The following is a 21,344-nucleotide window of genomic DNA, read 5'->3' as shown; positions in this document are numbered from 1 at the left end:
GGAATGCTACTGTAATATGAGGTAGTGTTAGTAGAAGAGGCGGTAACAGCTCTTATCTGTGAATGTTTGCTCTGTGCTAGGCTCTGCCCTGAGAGCTTAGCAAGCCTTAGCTATTCCGTGAAGCAGGAACTATTATGGCCATTTTACTGATAAGGAAACTGAAGTTTAGAGATAAAATAACTTATCCAAAGTTATACAGAACATTTCAGACCAAGAGTCATAAACATTCCCCTTTTTTCCCCTCTCTTGGGGATAAACAAGCTAAATTATGAACAGAAATGGTACAGACTGGAGCGGGATAAGGATGCGGGTTCTAGAAAGTTAAATGGGTAGGTGGGTGCTATTCAGGGTGACAGAACAAAGGTAGTTAAAAAAAAAAAGTACAAAAGGAAAAAGTCTGGTTGGGGAACATTTGGAAGATCTGCTTTTAGTCCATGACCATAAAAACTTTTGACTTCCCTCAACAGTTGCTTTGTCAACAGCGGAGCAGATAGTCTTCTGAGGGCTCCTAGCTCACAATACCAAAGGACCCTAGTCTTTTAATAGCACACAAGGATAAAAAAGAAAAAAAGAATCAGGCTTCAAAGAGAACCATAGAAAAAAAGAACACCTTAGTTTGGGAGACCGGCTAACTCAGGCTGCAGGCTAAGAACAAATGCAGGGACACGGTGAAGTGCCACTTTTTAACTTTCCGTTAAAGCCAATTCAATAAAAAATTAATTGGAGGAGATTAAGTCCTAAATTAAACTCTGTGTTTCTCACCCCTTAGGTGGCAGAATGATTGAGATCGGGCCTACCCACATTCAAATCATCCCGAGACGGCGGGGGCTCCCTCATTTTTTGCAATCTAAACACTGCTTTCCCTTGGTCCCAAGTGGTAGGGGGATTCTGTGGGTGGAGCGTTAAGTGGCATGGTTGGAGCGAAGGCGCTCTTTATAGAAAGCTGGGCCACACGGAACCAACCCACGTGCTCCCCGACCGAACAGTCCTTACTGCCAGCAACAGTCACAAAACACCCACCCGAGACCAAGTCTCCGCCGCAGCCGCGCCAGGCGCTGCTCGCCCCGCCCCCCAGCTCTCATTGGCTCTCAGCCCGTACGCCCGACCCGAAGTCTCTCGCCTATTGGGCCAGGCAGGACATGGGGCGGGGTGCGGAAGTGAGGGCCTGGAGACAACCGAGAGCCGCGTTCAAGTAGGCCGAAGGGGGAGGAGCGGGGGCAGGGTTTCCAGAAGAGGGGGAGGCCATGGCAGCTGCGCGGCGGCAACGGCGGCTGCGACGGAGCGCGCGCCCGGCTTTGAATGAGCGGGGCTGGGACTGAACGGGCCGAGCGCGAGCTCGAAGAAGCCACCGGCAGCGCGCGTGCGCGCGCCTCGTGTGCGCGCGTGGTCCGCAGCAGCTTGGAGCCTCAGTCCGGCTGGCGGGGAGGGGGAGGGGCAGGTGAGTGTGTGCGGCTCGCGCGCGCCCGCGATGGGCTTCCCTCCCCCACCCCTACCCTGATCCCAACCCCGGCCTTGGGGTGTCATCTACCCTCCTCTGGTCAGCCCTCGTCTTCGCCCTGCACTTCCCGCCCTCTCACCTTCCTTTCTGCCCCTCCAGATGATTTTCCCCCCATGGTCGACTGCCATTCTGGGATACTGTTTCCGGGTCAGGGTGACCTCGGGGGTGAGGGAGTGGTGATTGGGAGGGGGACCCCGGCGTGCTGCCCTCACCGTGGTGTGCTCACCCGTGGGAGATCGGCCCGCGGGCCGCTGGCCGGAAAAACCCTGAAACCCCATATGCGCCCTCCGCAGGGAAATTAGCCCGACCTTTCTGCCTTTCCTCTACGGACCTTGCTCCTTCCCAGACAGATTTTTCCAAAACCCAAATCCCAGCCCACGCAGCACACACTTCCAGTAATTTAGAGCGTTTCACAAAACGCCGTGCTCATAGCATCGGATTGGGTAACCTGAAAACCCTCTTGTTGTTTTTCTCATCTGTACAGTGGGTATGATCTTGTTTTTCATCAGCGAATTTCAGATGGGTAATCTTACGTTGTAAAGCATTTTAGCAATGAAACTCCTTCCTTTTGAGTCGTTCTGGAGACTACTCTGCCTTTGCGAGAGTCTTAGTGGTGTCACACATTTGAGGGCCTGACTTGGAGTTGCCAGAATGGTACAGTGTTCGACACAGAATCGCTATCACGTTCTACCGCTAGTCCCCCTTCTCTTACTACTGCCGAACTTTGGTTTTTGAAATTTGAGTGAGGGTACGTAAATTTTATTTTGGAATCTTGTAATAGTCCTTATTTTACTCCAGAGAGTTTTTCGAATTTTGGTATATAAAAAATTCGAAATGTAGAGAAATACAGAAATTGATGACTTTTTTACTCCAGTGTGTACTAGCACAGATTTTGGCTTGGCTTGTTTAACAAATTGTAATACAGTGGTTCTACTGAAAGGATCTCCCCAGAAGTTTACATGGAATTACTGGGAGGAAAGATAACATTTACTCTTTCAGTTTCTAATGTAGAATTCTTTTTTAAAATTGAAGGTGAATCTCTTTCGCTTGGCATAGCTGAGGTGTTATTCCTATTGATTTCCTAGAGATGTCATTTCTCCAAAAGCCCTGAAGATTGGTTGCTTCAAGGTTCTGAAACTTATTCTGCTGTATTTTAAGCTTTTGTGTTTTCCTAGTAATTTTTAAGGACATTTTAATTAGGTTATGTGAGCATTTCTCAGTTCTAGAAAGTAGAAGCAACCAAAGTACAAATTAGCCTAAGATACATGCTTATCAAGTTGATGATCTGAGGGCATTTTAAAAATCACAGAAGCAATGAGTATAAAATTAAAGGTTTTTCAAATGGGATGTGATGTGGGGAGAGACTGAGCTTAGGGGTCAATCTCTAAATCCTGGGTGAGTGAATCTGAGCTTCACTGTCAGCCTCATCTGTTAAAAGGGAATAGTGAAACTTACCTCCTTGGTTTGTTCTTAAGATTCCAATGAGTCCATAGAACATACATTGTGTTGAATTATGTCTTGAACATATTGAATGCTCAAGGGATGTTAATTTCCCTTCATTCAACAGATATTTGAATCACCTACTACTGTGTGCTTGGCATTAGCTAAGACCTAGAAATTCTAAACTGAGCAAGACTGATGGGAGCCCTGTCTCCATCATCCCTTGCCTGTCACTAGCTGGTGACAATTGAGCAGTGAACACGGTTTCTCTGTACTTGGTCAGTAGTGTTTCCTATCATCCATAGTAGAATCTGTTACATAGTAGGTGCTAAATAAACATACATACATACACATACATATACTGGGGGTACCAAAAAAATGTATACACATGACATATTCCTGTTTAACAGTATATATTATTACAATTTTATTAGTCTTTTTCTTTCTTAAAATGTGTATACTTTTTTTGGCACCCTCTGTATACACACACACACACATACACACACACATATGTATATATTCATTGAATTAAATTGGAACATTAAATAATAAATATGGGTCCGAAAGAATATTCCTGCCTGCAAATCAGTGTAATTGATAAAACCAAGTGTTGCTTGCTAGGTAACTTGACTGCATTTACCCCATTTCAGTGCCACTGGTTGAAAAATTAATCTTGGAAATTATAATGTCATCACTGAATTACTAAGAATATTATTAGTGAGGTATTCTTGGCTTTTGAAGTAAACAGACCTAGGTTTGAATCTAAGTCATTGGGTGTGGGAACATGGAAATGTGCTTACTCTCTGCTTCAATTCTTTGAAATGAGAACAATAATATTTGTCTCATAAGATGGTTTTATGTATTGAGTGAGATAATATTTAGATAATGCGTGGCACACAATAGCCGGGCAGTGAATATTGGTTCCTCTCATAAAAGCAAATTTTCCTTAAAGTGAGAAAATTCGTAATTGCTAGGGAGAGAATTCTATTCTGTTGTCAATAATAGTTCTACTTCTGTTTTTCTGATAGAACATTTTGTCTCCAGTTATCATTGAGTCATTCAAGTTAGAAAAAGTGATCATGGTTGCCAAGACTGTATATGAAATTTATTCTCCACTCTTCATTCATGTACAGCAGTCCCCCCTTATCCACAGGGGATACTTTTCAAGACCCATAATGGGATTCCTAAAACCATGCGATAGTACTGAACTCTATATATACAATGCTTTTTCCTGTATGTAAATACATATGGTAAAGTTTAATTTATAAATTAGACACAGTAGAAATTAATAATGACTAATAACAAAATAGAAGTTATAACAATATACTGTAATAAAAGTTAAGTGAATGTGGCAGTATTAAGTCAAATAAGGGCTTCTTGAACAAAAGCACTTCCATACCAGAACAGTCGATCTGATAACCAAGATGGCTACTAAATGACTAACAGGCAGTGGTATAGCATATACAGTGTGGATACGCTAGAAAAGAGGATGATTCATGTCCAGGGTGGGATGGAATGAGGGGCACAAAGATTTCATTATGCTACTCACAACGGTGTGCAATTCCAAACTTATGAGTTATTTTTCTCTGTAATTTTCCATTTAATATTGGTAATATCAGTTACTGTGGGTAACTGAAACTGGAAAGTAAAGCCATAGATAAGGGGAGACTACTGTATATCCTGAGACCCAGTCTTCTCTCCAGTCCTTAAATATTAATGGAAGTTGGCTTTTCAGAAAGAGTTACATATAATCAATACAAGATGATGGTATTAATGACTTCTTTTAAGATTCTATTTAGAATCTGAAAACTTTCCTAAGTGATATAATATTGCTTTAAAATGTCTTACTGGTAGCATAGGTTGTTTTAAATAGATTTTTGAGCTATACTGATGTATGATAAACTGCACATATTTAAAATGTACAATCTGCTCAGTTTTGATGAAGACGTACATACCTATGTACCATCACCATAAACAAAATAGCAAGTGTATCCATTAGTTCCAAAAATTCACTCATGCCTCTTGTAATCCCCACCTTTCCCTACCCCATTCCCAAGGCACCACTGACTACTATCTGTCAGTATAGATTTGTTTGTATTTTGTAGAGCTTTTAAAAATGTATGGACTCATACAGTATACTTTTTTGTCTAACTTCTTTCATTTGGCATAATTTGAAATACAGCCATGCTATTGCTTACTGTAGTAGTTCAAGTCCTTTTTATTGCTGAGTAGTAGTCTGCTGTCTGTTTATACCTGTTCATGTATATTTGGGTTGTTTCCAGTGTGGAGCTATTAAAAATAAAGCTGTTCAAGTATAACAAGTTTTGTATGGGTATATGTTTACATTTATCTAAGGTAAATTCCTAGGAGTAAAATGGCTGGGTCATACTGTACATGTTTGTTTAACTTAGTAAGAAACCACCGTTTTCCAAAATGGCTATACCATTTCACGTCCCCACTACCGGTGTTTGGAAGTTATAGTTGCTCTACATCCTCACTGGTACTTAGTATGGTCATTATCTTTAATTTGAACCATTCTAGTAGGTGTGTAATGGTTTTTAACTGTGGTTTTAATTTGCATTTCTCTGATTAATGATGTTGACCATCATTTTATGTATTTCTTTACCATTGTACAGAGGGTGCCAAAAAAATGTATACACATTTTAAGAAAGGGAAAAACTATTAAAATTATAATACTCAATATATACAGATAACAAAAGATGAATACAAGTCATGTGTATACATTTTTTTGGCACCCTCAGTATATCTTCTTTGGTGAAGTGTCTGTTCAGATCCTTTGCCCATTTTTAATTAGGTTATTTTCTTACTGAGTTTTGAGAGATTCTTACGTATTCTGGATACAAGTCATTTATCAGTTATATGCTTTGCAAAAATTTTCTCTAAATCTGTGGCTTGTCTTTTCTTTTAACTGTTTTTGAGTTGTAGAAGTTTTTAATTTTGATGAAGCTTAATTTATCAGTTTTTCTTTTACGGATTGTGCTTCTGGTATTTTTAGGTATTGTCATACCTAAAAAACTCTTTGCCTAACCCAGGTTCACAAAGATTTTGTCCTTTTTTTTTTTTCCTAGAAGTTTTATAGTTTTAGGTTTTTCATTTAGGTCTCTGATCCATTTTGAGTCTTTTTTGTAAGTGGTATGAGATACGGATTAAAGTTTTTCTTTTTTTGCATATGGATATCTAATTTTTCCAGCGCTATTTGTCAAAAAGACTGTCCTTTCTCCACTGAACTGCCTTCACATCTTTGTCAAGTTTCAACTGCCTGTATGTATGTAGGTCTATTTCTGTACTACCATTGATTTATTTGTCAATCTTACCTCCAGTACTATGCCATTTTGATCACCACAGCTTTATAACAAGTCTTGAACTGAGATAGTATTAGCCCTTCTATTTTGTTCTTTTTCAACGTTAGTTTGTCTGTTACAGGTCTTTTGAATTTCCATATAAATTTTAGAATTAGCTTGTCAAGTTTTAGAGGGAAAAAGCCTACTGAGATTTTGATTGAGATTGCATTGAATCTATCGTTCAATTTAGGGAGACTTGATATTGTAACAATATTGAGTTGTTGAGCCCTGAAAGATCTCTTTAAATTAATTCAGGTCTTTTAAATTTCAGCAGTGTTTTATAGTTTTCAGTATACAAGGCTTTCATCAGATCTGTCTCTAAGTATATCATTATTTTTTTGTGCTCTTATAAATGTTTCTTTAAATTTCAATTTATGATTGTTGCTAACATATAAAAATACAGTTGATTGTAGAGTACATTGAATTTTCAACGTAAACAAACAGTTTTACTTCCTTTCTGATCTGCATGCCTTTGATTTCCTTTTCTTGATTACACTGCCCAGAATCTCCACTAACTACAATATTGAATAGAAGGGTCAAAGCAGACATGCTTGTGTTGTTCATAATCTTAGGTGGGAAATGTCCTGTTTTTCACCATTAAGTCTTGTGTTACTATAGGTTTTTCATAGATGTTCTTGATCAGATTGAGAAAGTTCCCTACTATTCCTAGTTGGTTGTGAGTTTTATCAGGGATAGATTTGGGGTTTTGTCAAGTCCTTTTTCTGTCTCTACTAAGATGAGTATAGGGTTTTTCTTTTTTTTGACTTGTTAATATAGTGGATTACATTTGGTAAAGTCTTTAGGGTTTTCTATATGTAATATCATGTCGTCTGTAAATAACGTGAGTTTTACTTTTTCCTTTCTGATTTAGATGAGTTTTATTTCTTTTGTCTGATTACTATGGCTAGGGCTTTGAATACTACCGTGTTTCTCCAAAAATAAGACCTAGCTGGACCATCAGCTCTAATGCATCTTCTGGAGCAAAAATTAATATCAGACCTGGTATTATATTATACCCAGTATTATATTATATTATATTATATTATATTATATTATATTATATTATATTATACCTGGTCTTATATTAAAAAAAGACCGGGTCTTATATTAATTTTTGCTCCAAAAGATGCATTAGAACTGATGGTCCGGCTGTGTCTTATTTTCGGGGAAACACAATATGTTCATTCAGCCCTCAGTTGTCTTTGCAGGAGTAATTGTTGTCTATATACATGTATATTTGAGTGTGCTTATGGGAGAGGGTGAGTTCAGTGTCCTCCTACGCCCCTGCCATGTTGGACCTCCATGATTTACATTTTAATTTTAAGTTTACTGTTATATTTGTGATTTATAAAGAAAAGCAAAAAAAAAATGTCTGATTTTCACAGCTTATCGTAGGACTTTTCAACTTGACTTCAGAACAGGAGTATAGCTTGTGAAATCAACTTAATGTATTTATTTTTATGTTTTTTCCACAGGTGTTGATTCCCACCATGGCTATCACACAGTTTCGGTTATTTAAAGTTTGTACCTGTTTAGCAACAATATTCTCATTCCTAAAGAAATTAATATGCAGGTAAACAAATTTTATGTTCACACTGACATGTTTGTCTTCGTTTTAGTTTTGGATACCTTCATAACTATAAAACAGCAGGACAGACTATATTTAAACTAAATATCTTGATTGCACTATTCATTCGCTAGCCTCTAGTATTTTTTAAATATTTTTTTCTCTACTTCAGACCTAGAAAGTAGAGATTCAGTTCTATTTGTTCTTTCAAATTCTTACATCTTCCATTAAAATAACATTTTTGGTAATATAGAATTTCAGAAATAAACCAACTTTCATTATTATAATCATTAGAGAGTTTTTATGTGCATAATTGTTTCATTATCAGAATGTTTTAAGATGGTTAAGCGGAATTAGGCATAGATATTTCTTTATAGACTACAATACGAATGTTATTTTTATATTTTGAAAAAATTTAACAGAGAAACCCCAAACAAAATAATTTTTCATTTTTTTTATTTTTATTTTTTAATCTCTTAAATAATATTCCAGAATGCCAGGTAGCCCAGGGCAAATAGGTCATTCTACTTCAGTAAGTCACCTAGAGACTGAAATTCCTTCTTTTTTGTCACACTTCCATACCCGAGAGTTCTACTGTTCCTAAACTGTGGGAAGGCACTTCAGGGCTTTGTATTAAACTCACAGGAGTGCTATAGGATATTTTTAATTTTCCAGCAAAACGCAGTGAATGTGATAGTCAACGTCTTATAAATGCTGCTCGAGGTAGTTCACATTTGCATCAGATCCGGCAGTATTACTTTTGATGATGTTCTTGAATGTTTGAGATAAGTTTTAGTTTACTCCTGTTTTTGGGTGGCCTGTCTTTGCAAAGGCTAGGATTTTAGTTTGCAATTAAAAGCAAGTACTAAACTAAAATTAATATGGAACAGAAAATGAGGGTAGTGGTATCCAATCTGATTGGAGGGCTTGAGAAGCTGTACAGTCTCCAACAGCATGCATATTCCATTAGTAACTAATTGGGGTTACTTAAGAATGAAAAAAAACACATTTTTTCTTTAAATCTATATGTATTATTTTTTCACATGACTACTAACCAGTTAGGACATGCATAGTATGACATTGTTTGGGCCTAACTTCCTAATGGAACTGTTGAGTATTACTTTTGACCTAGGAGTTCTGTGAAAAAAGTACTGAAACATTACCTGTAGGGCGAAGTAAAAGAGGAATTTGAGGGCAGTCAGCTCTCTTTTTAGTGGACGTGATTTAGAAGTTGCCCAGAACAATTCTGGTCTCAGCTTACTGTCCGTAGCTTAGTCATATATGGCCATCTAGCTGCAAGGGAGGCTAGGAAATGTATTCTATGGCAAAATGGCCATTTTACAGCTACTAAAACTCACAGGATTAAATGGCATTTAATTTATTGATAGAAATAGAGTGGTCTGGAATTTAAAAAAGGCAGTCCAGGATATGGCAATGAGAATGAGTGGAGATTGCGGGGGAAGGAGAGGTCAAGAAAGAAATGGAAAATTTAGGTGATTGTTGAAATCATCCAATAAGACAGGATTTGGGAAATAGGAACAAAGTGAACTAAGTGCTCAAAATCATTCAGAGCATGAGGACAATGCCCAGAAATTCACTAGGTAAAACAGGATAAGAATGGATATTATTGCCAGAAGGCCAGAGGTTAAAAGTTGTTGTGAGCACACAATGTGATATATAGATGATGTATTATAAAAATATACGCTTGAAACCTATGTACTTTTACTAGCCATTGTAACTTAAAAATTTTTTAATGTTAATTACAGGTTTTTTTCTCTCTCTTTTTTTTAAACTGGGGAATAATGGGGAACACTGTGTTTCTCCAGGGCCCATCAGCTCCAAGTCGTCGTCCTCCAATCTAGTTATGGAGGGCGCAGCTCATCTCCACGTCCAGTCTCTGTTTTCAATCTTTAGTTGCAGGGGCACAGCCCACCATCCCATGCAGGAATTGAACCGGCAACCTTGTTGTTGAGAGCTCGTGCTCTAACCAGGTGAGCCATGTGGCCACCCCTCCGGAAGCTCAGCGGCAGCTCATTGTCTTCAATCTAGTTGTGGAGAGCTCAGCTCACTGGCCCATGTGGGAATAGAACCAGCAACCCTGTTGTTCAGAGCTCGCGCTCTAACCAACTGACCCATCCGGCTGCCCTGTTTTTCTCTTTGAATCTGTATTTTCTAAAACTTCTATTGAATATAGATTTCTTTTAGTATAAAAAATTGCATTTGACTTTAAAAATATTAAGGACGTTTGTGTTGTCACATGAATTTCTATTGTTAATTTAAATATATTTAGGGTTAATTGTACAAATTCAGTTATTAAGAAAATTGAACCTGTTTTTAGAATAAGCTTTTCTTAAATGTCAGAAGGAACACAGATCAAGTATTCTAAAATACCAGGATTATATTGTGAATTTAGTAGTTGACTATTACTTTTCTATCTGTTGTTTAAGCAAATAAAGTATGATTTCTAATCTTGTAATAAAAATAGCTGACTTTACCAATTAGCTCTAAGTAGATGCTTTATAGATTATTTGTAGTTAAGCAAGTGACTGATCATTTATAATAGCTACTCTTTTTTAATGTCTTGTTATATAGCATGCACTAATGTCTAGCTGTTTTACACATGTCACTTAATTAAATCCTTACAACAAACTTACAAAAGTAGGTTTGAGTACTCACTTTTTAGAGATAAGGATATTGAGGTTGAGAGGTTAGGTAATCCCAATTAGACTCATAATTAATAGAAATAACATTGAAAACGATGGTTTACGCAGGTTCCATAGCCCATGCTTTTAACAACAGAGTTATAATACCTATCTTGTTTAAAAGAACACTTTTCTTACTAATCCTTAAAACTTTTACCAGTTATTGTTTAGTTCAGTACAATGATTTTCAAACTTTTTATTAGTTTAATAGGTAATCTTACCAAGAAACCAAATATATAGAACAAACAAAAGCAAAGCCACCCTAACAGCATAGGTGTCCCAAACCTTCACCTACAGAACTCACAGTCCTCTAAGAAGCATTGTTTGAAACCATTTTGCATTTTTGTTTTTGACTTTATATTACTCCTGAGTTTCTCTGATTTTGAGTATGAAGCCAAAAAGCAGGTATATTGTCTGTTCCAAGATTCGAAAAACATTTAAAAGATAACCTGATACGTGCCTGTTCATTTCTTATCTAATGAGCAACTGTTAATTATTAAAATAAATAATTCTAAAGTTGATAAGGATCTTCTTTCATAAGCCTTAAGTTACTGTCCATAGTGCTTTTTTGCTTCTTTTGGTAGTTCTTAAAATAAACTATTTCATTTTTCTTTCAGATCTGGCAGAGGACGGAAGTTAAGTGGAGACCAAATAACTTTGCCAACCACAGTAGATTATTCGTCAGTTCCTAAACAGGTGATTTTTTAAAAAAAGTTTGAATACGTATTCTAGAACCATATTTTTCAAACAGGATTTCAGATCATTGACGTGTCACAAAATTAATTTGGTAGTCAAGGTCTGAACTTTTATTCTTACATAATTTTATTCTAAAATTTTTATTTGGTTCTCTATTTTATTTTCTGTTTTTTTGCTGAAGTTTTCTTTTTCCTTTTGGTTTCCAGAGTATTTGCTGCTGCTTGTTGGAACACTTTTATAATAATTATTTTAAAATCTTTGTCAGATAGTGCCAACATTTTTGTCACTTTGGGGTTGGCGTCTACTGATGGACTTTTTCCATTTGAGTTGAGATTTCTTGATTCTTTGTGAGCTAATAATTTCAGAGACATTTTGAAGATGTTTGAGACCCTCATCTTATTTAAATCCTATTAAGATTGTTGATATTCTTTATTTTATCAGGCAATCAACCTGGTTAGGCTTAGGTTGCAAGTTCCAAACCTGCTTCTGTGAGCTGTAGTTCTAAAGTCAGTTCAATTTTCAAAGCATTTATTTTGTTCTGTTTTTTTTTTTTTTTTTAATGGATAGAGCAGAATGTCTAAATCATAGTAAAAGTATTTTTTTAAACCTTTGATCCAGTTTTGTGATCCATTATGTGATATAAAATTGGTATTTTCCTATTGGTCAAAAAAGTTTGAAAACTAATGTTTTAGACAGCTCGTTTTTCTAATAAATGGTGAATGAGATGTTAATGAGGTTCTACCTTTATGACTGACAATATTGATCGATTAAATTTAGACAGATGTTGAAGAGTGGACTTCCTGGGATGAAGATGCACCAACAAGTGTAAAGATTGAAGGAGGGAATGGGAATGTGGCAGCACAACAAGATGCTTTGGAACAACTGGAACCTGACTATTTTAAGGACATGACACCAACTATAAGGAAAACTCAGAAAGTATGTTCGAGATTTGTGCTGTTAGAGATTAAACTATTAAAATGATTTTCCTATGGCTGTAGTTAAAATTAGTATAAAATTAGTATAATTAGTATTTATAAGAAAGCCTATTTCTAATGATTAGTTTGTTGTGTCTGTCATGTTAAAATTGAAGTTAATGTGTTCAAGTGACCTAGACATACATCTAGTAATTTGTACCCCTTTTAAAATTATATCTAAGCATTTATTGAAATTCTATATGTCAGAGTCTAGACTCCAGTGTCTGCTGTGGAGACTAAGCTGAATAAGATACAGTTTTAAACTTCACAGAGTTCACAGTTCAGTGATGTCTACAAACTGATAAGTGCATTCCATTGTTTGTAACCATTATAACTGATGCAAGTCTCATTATAAAATGAGGCCATTATTGTTCCACACTTCTCTAATAGGGTTTCTCAGCCTCTTCTACCTTTCACCCAGTTGCAGCTGTACATTTAGTTTTACATTAAGGCTAATAACATTTGCATTCTGTAATCATAATTGTTTTTGTTGAGTTGTCCAAAAGTCCCAATGCCGAAAAGCATTAAATTGTGTACTTTTTAAGGAGTTTAACTGAGTTTCTTAGTAGACGAATACCTTTTATTGTAGAAATATATTGCTGTTCTTAATAGGACTCAGTAAGTTATGATAGTACCTTAATAATTAATTAGAATGAAAATGCTTTTAAGCTACAAAAGTAACACTACCGGCTTGAAAGAGTTAATATATTGATAGATATCCACATGCTTGGGAGCTGGTTATACTTTTTGTTGGACATGGTACACGTTCTTATTTAATACTGTGACTAAAAGCGCCTAATTACATTTTGGGGGTCTAGGGAAAGTAGGGGGAAAGGAAGGAGGAAGAGGAAAATTTATTAGTTTTTTAAAAGTGAAATTCAGTTTGCTTGGTACAAAACTGATTTGTGTGACAATTGCTTGGGAATTTTGGTACTTTTTACGGCCCCCCAAAAAATTTATATTTGTAAATTTTAAAAGAATCGTAGAGCATATTTTAAATAATTATAAAATGCTTCAGTCAGTTAATTATTTTGTCTATTTTTATAGTGATGTGTAAAATATTTGTACAATTCTATTTCATTTACTCTTGCAGATCATTATTAAGAAGAGAGAACCATTAAATTTTGGCATCCCAGATGGTAGCACAGGTTTCTCTAGTAGATTAGCAGCTACACAAGATATGCCTTTTATTCATCAATCGGTAAGTATGTTAATGATATCTAGGCAAGGGCTTGATTTTTTTCTGTTTTCTTTAAAGAAGAAAAAAAATCAAAGTTGAACATAGTATTTGTATTTTTGTGACTTTGAAGTAGGTTTAATACATTGAGAGATTGTAAATTACATCAGACACTAACATCAGAGTCCCATTGTACACGTGAAAGAGACAAAATGTTATTTAAAAATATGACCACTAAAATTTAACCTTGGTTTCCTACTAGATATATTTACAATTTAAGTGTGATTTGACTTAAAATCGGTTTGACTTAAATGATACACCTTTAAAGATAAAAGTAGTGAGAAAAGTATGTAACTGGTTCTCCACCTTGGAAGTAATCAGAATCACCTTTGAACTTTTTAAAACACCAGTGTCCAGACTCCTCTCCAGACCTGTGCTTAAACATGCTTTGATTGATTAATTATTGATTAATTGATTACATGAGTCATCTATTGTTGTATAACCTCATAGTTGGTGGCTTAAAATAATAAACATTTTTTATCTCATACTGTTGCTGTGAATCAGAAATCCAGGGGTGAGTTAAACTGGGTGGTTCTGGCTCAGGGTTTCTAATGAGTTTCCAGACGAGTCATCAGGCTGTTGTCATCTGAAAGCTTGACTGGAATTGGAGGATTCATTTCAAAGGGGGCCACTCACCTTACTGGCAAATTAATGCCTGTTTGTGTGAAGCCTCATTTTGTTGCCACAGACTTCTCCATAGGGCTGTTTGAGCTTCCTTATAACAACAATAACTGCTGACTTTCCCAGAACTAGTGATTCCTGAGAAAAAGAACATGCCAGGAGGAAGTCACAATGCTTATTTATGACTTAATCTTATAAGTGACACACTGTCGCCTCCACATTATTTTATTCATTGTAAGCTAGTCATTAAATCCAGCCAATATGCAAGGGGAGAGGAAGTAAGCTCCAACTCTGCAAGGAAGGCAAAGAATTTGCAGACATAGTTTTAAACCACTACATCTGTCTATTTGTCTATTATATTTGTTTGTTTAAACTGCACAGGTGCTCCTGAGGCCCCCTCTCTAAGGCACCCATGTTTATACACGTTTTTAATTCATTGATCAAAAACTATTCCTACTAATGCCAGACTCTGCTTTGCTGGGTGCTAGTAATGTAGTGGAAAGGAAGCAGGGTCCTGGCCTCAGAAGAACACACTCTTGTGTGGGAGGCACAATATTAAACAAATGACCATACAGATGAATATTATAAAATTTGATAACTCCTTTGCGGTTACATGGTGTTCTGAAAGCATAACAACACTATAGATATTTCTCTAAAAGAGCATAGCATCAGAATGCATAATTTTTTATTTCTAAATTCTAAACATTTCATATATGTATGCTCCATATTGGTAGTCATTCAGACCTCCTCACTGAATTAGTACATGTATTTTGCCTAACTGTAATTATGTTATTATAGCACTAATATACCTAATTATGAAATTGTAAATATATAACCATTTACAGAGTTGGGAAGGGGTAAATAGGGTATGTGGAGAATGTCTCCACTGCTTTTTCCACATATTTTCCTCCCAAGCAGACAAAAGAAAGGGGCATTGCCTAGGAGAGAAGGGCAACCTACTGTATCTACTTTGTTCTCTCCAAAAATATCTTACCACCCATTCCACAAATTAGGTTCTTCTTTTAAATTGCACATACTATATTTTTTCCCCCTGGAATTTATAATTTTTATTGTTGTGATAATTCTCTGCACTAAGGATGTTAACTTTTTTCTGTCATCTTTTATTATTTTTGGTTTGTTGTTGGCATTTATAATTTGGTTTGGATGTTTTTGAAGGGCAGATGTATTTGTTTTTTATGTAGCAAATCTATCAATCTTATCCTTTACAACTTCCTCTTTTTTTTTTTGGCAAAGAATTTTGATTTTATTTTAATGACAATGGGAAGCTAGTTAATGGCCTTTAACATTTTTTTTACATTTTATTTTGAAATAATTTTAGCTTAACAGAAGAGTCGCAAAGATAGCACAGACAGTTCCTGTATACCCTTCATCCAGCTTCCTCTTCCATTAACATCTTATATTACCATGGTGTATTTGTCAAAACTAGGAAATAAATACTGGTGTCATATTATTAACTAAACTATAAACTGAATAAATGAGCCAAGTAACTAGAAATAGTCTCAGAGATGTAGAGGAAAAACTGATGTTTGCTAGATGGGAGAGTGGTAAGGATGAGGGAGAAGGGGAGGGGACTAGAAAGCACAAATTGGTATCTACAGTATTGCCACGCAGATATGAAAAATAGTTTGGGGAATATAATCAATAATGTAAAAATTTTGTAGAGTGTCAGATGGGCACATGTCTTATTAGGGAAACCACTTCATAGACAGTGTAGCTATTTGACCACTGCGCTGTATACCTGAAGCTGAAGGTGAATAATATTGTATGTCAACTATAATTTAACACATATATAGTCATGGGATACAACTTCCTCTTTTTTACTTAGAAGCCATCTCTACTAAAGGATCAGATATCATTCCTTTTTGTGGTCTTCAGTAGTTTCACCTTTTTATATCTAAATGTTTATACAGTGAAAGTCAAACACCTCAGTGGAAAAATGGTTAAATACGAAATAGATATAATCTGCTAACATGAAAAAAAGTTTGACCTTGTTAGCTCTCAAATTCAAAGTAAAATAACAAGATACCATTTTTAAATCTTAACAAATTAGCAAAGATCGAAAAGAAGGCTGTTACCAGTTTTGTCAAAGGTACAAGGAAACAAGACTTCCACCTATGGTCGGGAGGAAAGTTGGTACAATTTTTCAAGACAGTCACTTGTATTTTGTTTCAGTGGCTTTAAAAATCTTTCTTTTCTTTGACTTAGCAAGTCTACTTTTTAGAAATTATATTAAAGGGATAATTAGAAATACTTAAAAAAATTTTTTTTTAACAGCATGGTATCACATTTATGGTTAGGAGAGGAAAATTCAACACATTTCATTTTTAGGTATAAGTGTTCAAAAAATGTATAATAAATCTATTCCCAGATTGGTGCCAGTTATTTTATTCACACAATCATGCCCATGTCTAATTAAACATTCCAAAATGAGCATTTTCACTGGTTTGCGGAAGAAAAAAAGGAAACTTTTAGAGGTTTGGCCTGGGAAATAGTGGAAGGTAGTGGCCTGTCTGATGGTATCAGGTAGGTAGGACAAGCGAAAGAAGCACAATATAGAAGTGCTTTGATAAAGAGTGAAATTTGCCTGATTTATCATTTTTGCTTGGGACCCAGACAGTATGTGCCACTGAAAAATCTATAAATTATGCTGAAATGAAGATGACTGTGCTAGTGTGGAAACTTCAGTCCTTCCATTCATCTCCAGCAGAGAGTAGTCCAGTCAGGTATCTCTAATTCAGTCTTCTCTTTCCCCCAGCCCTGCCTGCTACTGAAAAGAGGGAGAAATAGAAAAAAGAAATGTTCTATTCTTGGCCATTCCAAACTAAAGTGGGAAAAAGGAAGAACAGTTGATATAAAAGGAGTGTTCTTTAAAACATAAAATAGGAAGAAAGCTAGATTGCCAAGGACTGTTGAGTACCTAAAGGCATGCCTCACGGGAAGCCTCTCAGTTCTAGGCACTCCAGGTGCCAAATCGTTTGGGCCTTCTATAAGACGTGGTGAGGAAGAGGAGACACACAGTGGGGCCAAGGGCTGAGTTACGTTTTAAAAAATGCTCTTCCTGACTACTGAGTGGTAGAGAAAGGATGGCTCTTTATTATTGTCACTTTTTTTTTTTTTAATTGTAGTCTGAATTAGGTGACTTAGATACCTGGCAGGAAAATACCAATGCATGGGAAGAAGAAGAAGATGCGGCCTGGCAAGCAGAAGAAGTCCTCAGGTATTTGAGTGATATTCATATTGCAACCTGAGTAGAAGAGCTAGATTTGTGGCGTTTAAGGTCAAGAAAGTTATTCTGCGAAATGTTATATTTCTCTTGATTCTCATTTGAACTTTAGATAATATAGATAACTATTTTTGTATTTCAGACTACATGTGCCCTTTAATATGATTAACACGTCACAGAAACCAGTAATGTAAAGCATTATAGAAACAAAAGAATGATAATTTTATTAAAGGCAAATGAGATCTTTTACATATGTATATTGCACTATATGCTCTATATGCTTTTCATTCTCTGTGAAATGTTCTTATGTCTTGAAGTGTCTTACTATGAATGTGAGCCACCCCTATGTATTCCTATAGGTCAGAAATTATATCTTTATTCTCGTTTTCCCATGGTCCAGCATAGTGCCCAGCCCTGCAAATTTGAATGAAAATAACTTATATAGCATTCTACATTTACATGTGTATCTCAGTTGATGCACTTGAAAGCCCTATGGAGTAGATAACGTAAGTTAGATACTACCCATTCTACAGAAAAGAAAGTATTGTCCCGGGGTTTTCAAGTTTGTTTTCCTTGGTTGTTATGGTCTTATTTCTTGGTTTTTTGAGCAATAAACTTAATTCTTGCTACTGCTGAATTAGGTCAAAGAGTAAAAAGAAAATTTACTTTAACCAAATTTGTGACACTATCATCATTAATTAAAACTCAGGTATTTAAATGTATCTAAATTACTTTTGCATTTTTACATGCTGCTTTTTTAAAGACAATACAAATAGCCTACTTTTGCATTTTTAAATATGAAATAGCAAAATACAGCTATACAAATTTTTTGTATTTTAAAAGATTGTTTTTATAATAGGGATAGAAAATGAATTACCATTTATCTGACTATCTTACCAAAACAACTGATTTCATTTTCGTATTTCCCTTTCCTCTCTGTCAATAAATTACGATACCTTGAAAAACCAGCAGAGGGTGCAGTTAAATAACTGGGAGTCATGGCTAACTTTCTATTTTGGTCTTGTCCTTCCTTTCTCTAGCACTTTTTTTTTTTTTTTCTTAAAATAGGATGGGGTCATATTTTAAAAGTCAGTAAAATTGTGAGATTTAAAATATTTAATTCCCATTTAATTATTATTCAGTATAAAGGAAATATTTTAAAAATTCTAAATGACAACATTTCTGTTGGATAAATCATCAAAAAGATAAGTCGTCTATTTTTTTTACTCTATATTTTGATAAATCAGGTATTGAAGTCTGAGTATTTTAGATCATTTTGGGGCTTCTAGTAATAATGATTGTGTCATTAACCACAAGGATAAAGAAAAGTGCTGTTCATTTTGAATCTATCAGCCTTAACGATAGCGGTTTAGAGTATATGAGTTCACAAGTATCTGAACATTCACCATGCAAAACCTTCTCTTTTCCATCATATCCTCTTATATGCTGAACAAAATAAGACCAACAACCCAAACTGAAGTGTTTTACAGGATACGACAGCTTGGGAGAGGGAGGCGAGCCTATTAGTAATAGACATGCTTCATGTCACAGATTGCAAAAGCAGAGCCAGAGACATGGAGTTTCCATACATTATTACTGCCCCAGAAGAACACTGAGAAATTAAAATGTGTATCCATACTCCATGTCCTCTCACTCAGCCTGCTTCCCGTCTTAATCCTACCACTTCTATGATCAGTATTGTTAAGGAAGATTTTGGTACGTTAGGAATTCCAGGCATGTATCTGGGCAGGGACAATACATTTTCTCTAAATAATCTCTAAGTTTCCTCTTGTGCCAGCAACATTAATTGTTGATGTTTATATTTCAGCTAGTAACCAGATCAAAGCCTAATTACCTTATTTGTTTGTAACCTACCCAGCCTTTTGTAATTCTTTTCCCATCCCCCTTTAGGCTGGCATTTTGACTTGACTAGAGCAGATGATCAGTTTTGCTTACAAGTCAGCAGAGCTAGTGAAAAGTAGATTTTTAAAAACTATACTTTTGAAATTTTAGTTAATTGGTGGTGATGGTCAAAATGTTGCCTAAAATAAGTCTCTACTTTCTGGAACTTTGGTCGTTCATGACTGCTTACATACTCCCATTTATAAGTATGGTTGAGATTTGTATATACATTTCTCTCACTGTAGTCAGTTGTCCCATATATAGGTAATCCACACTAGATTTTCCTGTATATAATCTAGTGGTGCCTATGCCATGCCTAGCTGTGATCTACAGCTTCCTTCCTCAACCTTGCATGCTTCGTAACTTACTTTCTCATGCCCTATACCTTCAGATCCAGGACCAACTTCTGTTTCTGTCCTTGGTCCTATTTCATCACCCTGCACCTACTCCCACTCCCCACACAAATCAATCGATAAAGACCAAGAGCTTTAGTGATTCTAGGGCAGTGGAGTTAGGGAGGGGCTAGGGAGCAGGTAAGTATTTCATAATGTGTATGTACTTAGTAAACACCCACCATTCTGCCCCTCATCAGGATTGCTGCTCAAAGGTCATTCCTTAGATTTCTAGCTTCTAGTTGGAAGGCATGTCTTAAATTTCCTGTTTTTGTTTTTTTTTTTGCAATTTGTTCTTCACATCCTTAGCTGACTATTTTTTAATTATTATAATAAAAGGAGATTTGATCCTCAATATCAGGCTTTTCTGAGAGAAATCAAAAGGAAGCTGTGGTCCAATGGAAGTAGTGTTTTAGTAGAAATAATCTGAAGAAGAGGGAGCAGGTAATGTGGCTTCTTATCCTTGTACTTCATCTTGACTTTGGACAAGTCACTTAACCTTTGTGCCTCATTTTACTTATTTGTAAAATAGAGATAATACCTCTTTTATCTTTGCAAGTCATGTTCTAAGGATTAAAAGAAATACTGTTTTTGAAAATCTTTGAAGTTTTCAAAGCAGTGAAAAGAGTGAAGACTTTTTATTTACCTTAGATGATGGTGAAAAAGCACTGCTGTTTCTTTCTGAAATGTATTTGATATTTTACTTGTGTGATATTTTCTAAAAGTAAAAATAACATGTACATTTCTTTTTAGGCAGCAGAAGATAGCTGACAGAGAAAAGAGAGCAGCAGAACAACAAAGAAAGAAAATGGAAAAGGAAGCTCAGCGACTAATGAAGAAGGAACAAAACAAAATTGGTGTGAAACTTTCATAACAAGTGTTCTTCAAATGTCATAGTGCCAGTAGGAGAAATACGAGCTCCACACCCAAGCAACATTTGTATGGATCTCAAGAGTATTTTCACAGAATGCAAACACACTGCTTGATTTTAATGCATTCTTCAGGCCTTTCAGGACACCAGGATTCTGTCAAAGTACCTTGAACTTTTAGGGATTGAGACTCAAAAGAACAAAAAAGACTTAGGAGACAATATTTTCTTCAACATGCTCCAACATAAGATAATTGTTTGCTGTAGAGAAATTATTACAAATGGACTATACCGGTACCTCTTCAAGCTATTGTTTCTAGCTAAATAAATGGATATAAATAATTTTATGGTGGGAAAGAACTCTGCTGTCTATAATGCTTTCTTTCAATGTTCATGATGATACAATAAATAATTTTGAATATTTGTTTGTTTCCATGATTACCTGACCTAAATCAGACAAACTTAAACTTGCAGGGCTTTAACTTCTTTATTTTTGTTGTCAGAAGCTGGTGTTGGCATACATTTCCTCTGACTTGAACTAGTATTATTTATGTTCAGTACAACATTAAGGAATTCGATCATTTGAGTTTTCAAGAAAATGACATCAAATGCAATAATTTTATTTATCATAAAGATTTTTGTACATCTGTTTTCTTTTAGATGGTGATGTAATGTTATAAATATTTGTAATTTATATTGCATGTATAAACATACTGAAAATCAGATAAAATGGCAAATTTGTTTTACATTATTACAACTTGTGAGTTTTAAAAACTAGTGTCAGTAATTTTTCCCTTTTTTTGTGGATTTTAAAACATTATGGTCTCTTTAAGTACCTTCA

At 35.7% G+C, this 21,344-nt stretch overlaps 1 protein-coding gene across 1 annotated transcript; it reads left to right on the top strand.

Annotated features, from left to right (window-relative positions):
* The first annotated feature begins 1,211 nt into the window (after positions 1-1,211).
* Positions 1,212-20,926, top strand: EBAG9 (estrogen receptor binding site associated antigen 9). The gene is made up of 7 exons (XM_019750645.2): positions 1,212-1,438; positions 7,776-7,873; positions 11,187-11,265; positions 12,043-12,201; positions 13,333-13,440; positions 17,244-17,335; positions 20,389-20,926. The coding sequence occupies exons 2-7, from the start codon at positions 7,791-7,793 to the stop codon at positions 20,507-20,509; spliced, it is 642 nt and encodes a 213-aa protein (XP_019606204.1). The 5' UTR covers positions 1,212-1,438; positions 7,776-7,790; the 3' UTR covers positions 20,510-20,926.
* Positions 20,927-21,344: the final 418 nt, after the last annotated feature.

Source organism: Rhinolophus sinicus, linkage group LG12 (assembly GCF_036562045.2).
Source record: "Rhinolophus sinicus isolate RSC01 linkage group LG12, ASM3656204v1, whole genome shotgun sequence".
In the NCBI taxonomy this organism is placed as follows: Eukaryota; Metazoa; Chordata; class Mammalia; order Chiroptera; family Rhinolophidae; genus Rhinolophus; species Rhinolophus sinicus.
The sequence above is the reverse complement of the archived record's forward strand: the minus strand, read 5'-3'. Positions and strand labels throughout refer to the sequence as shown.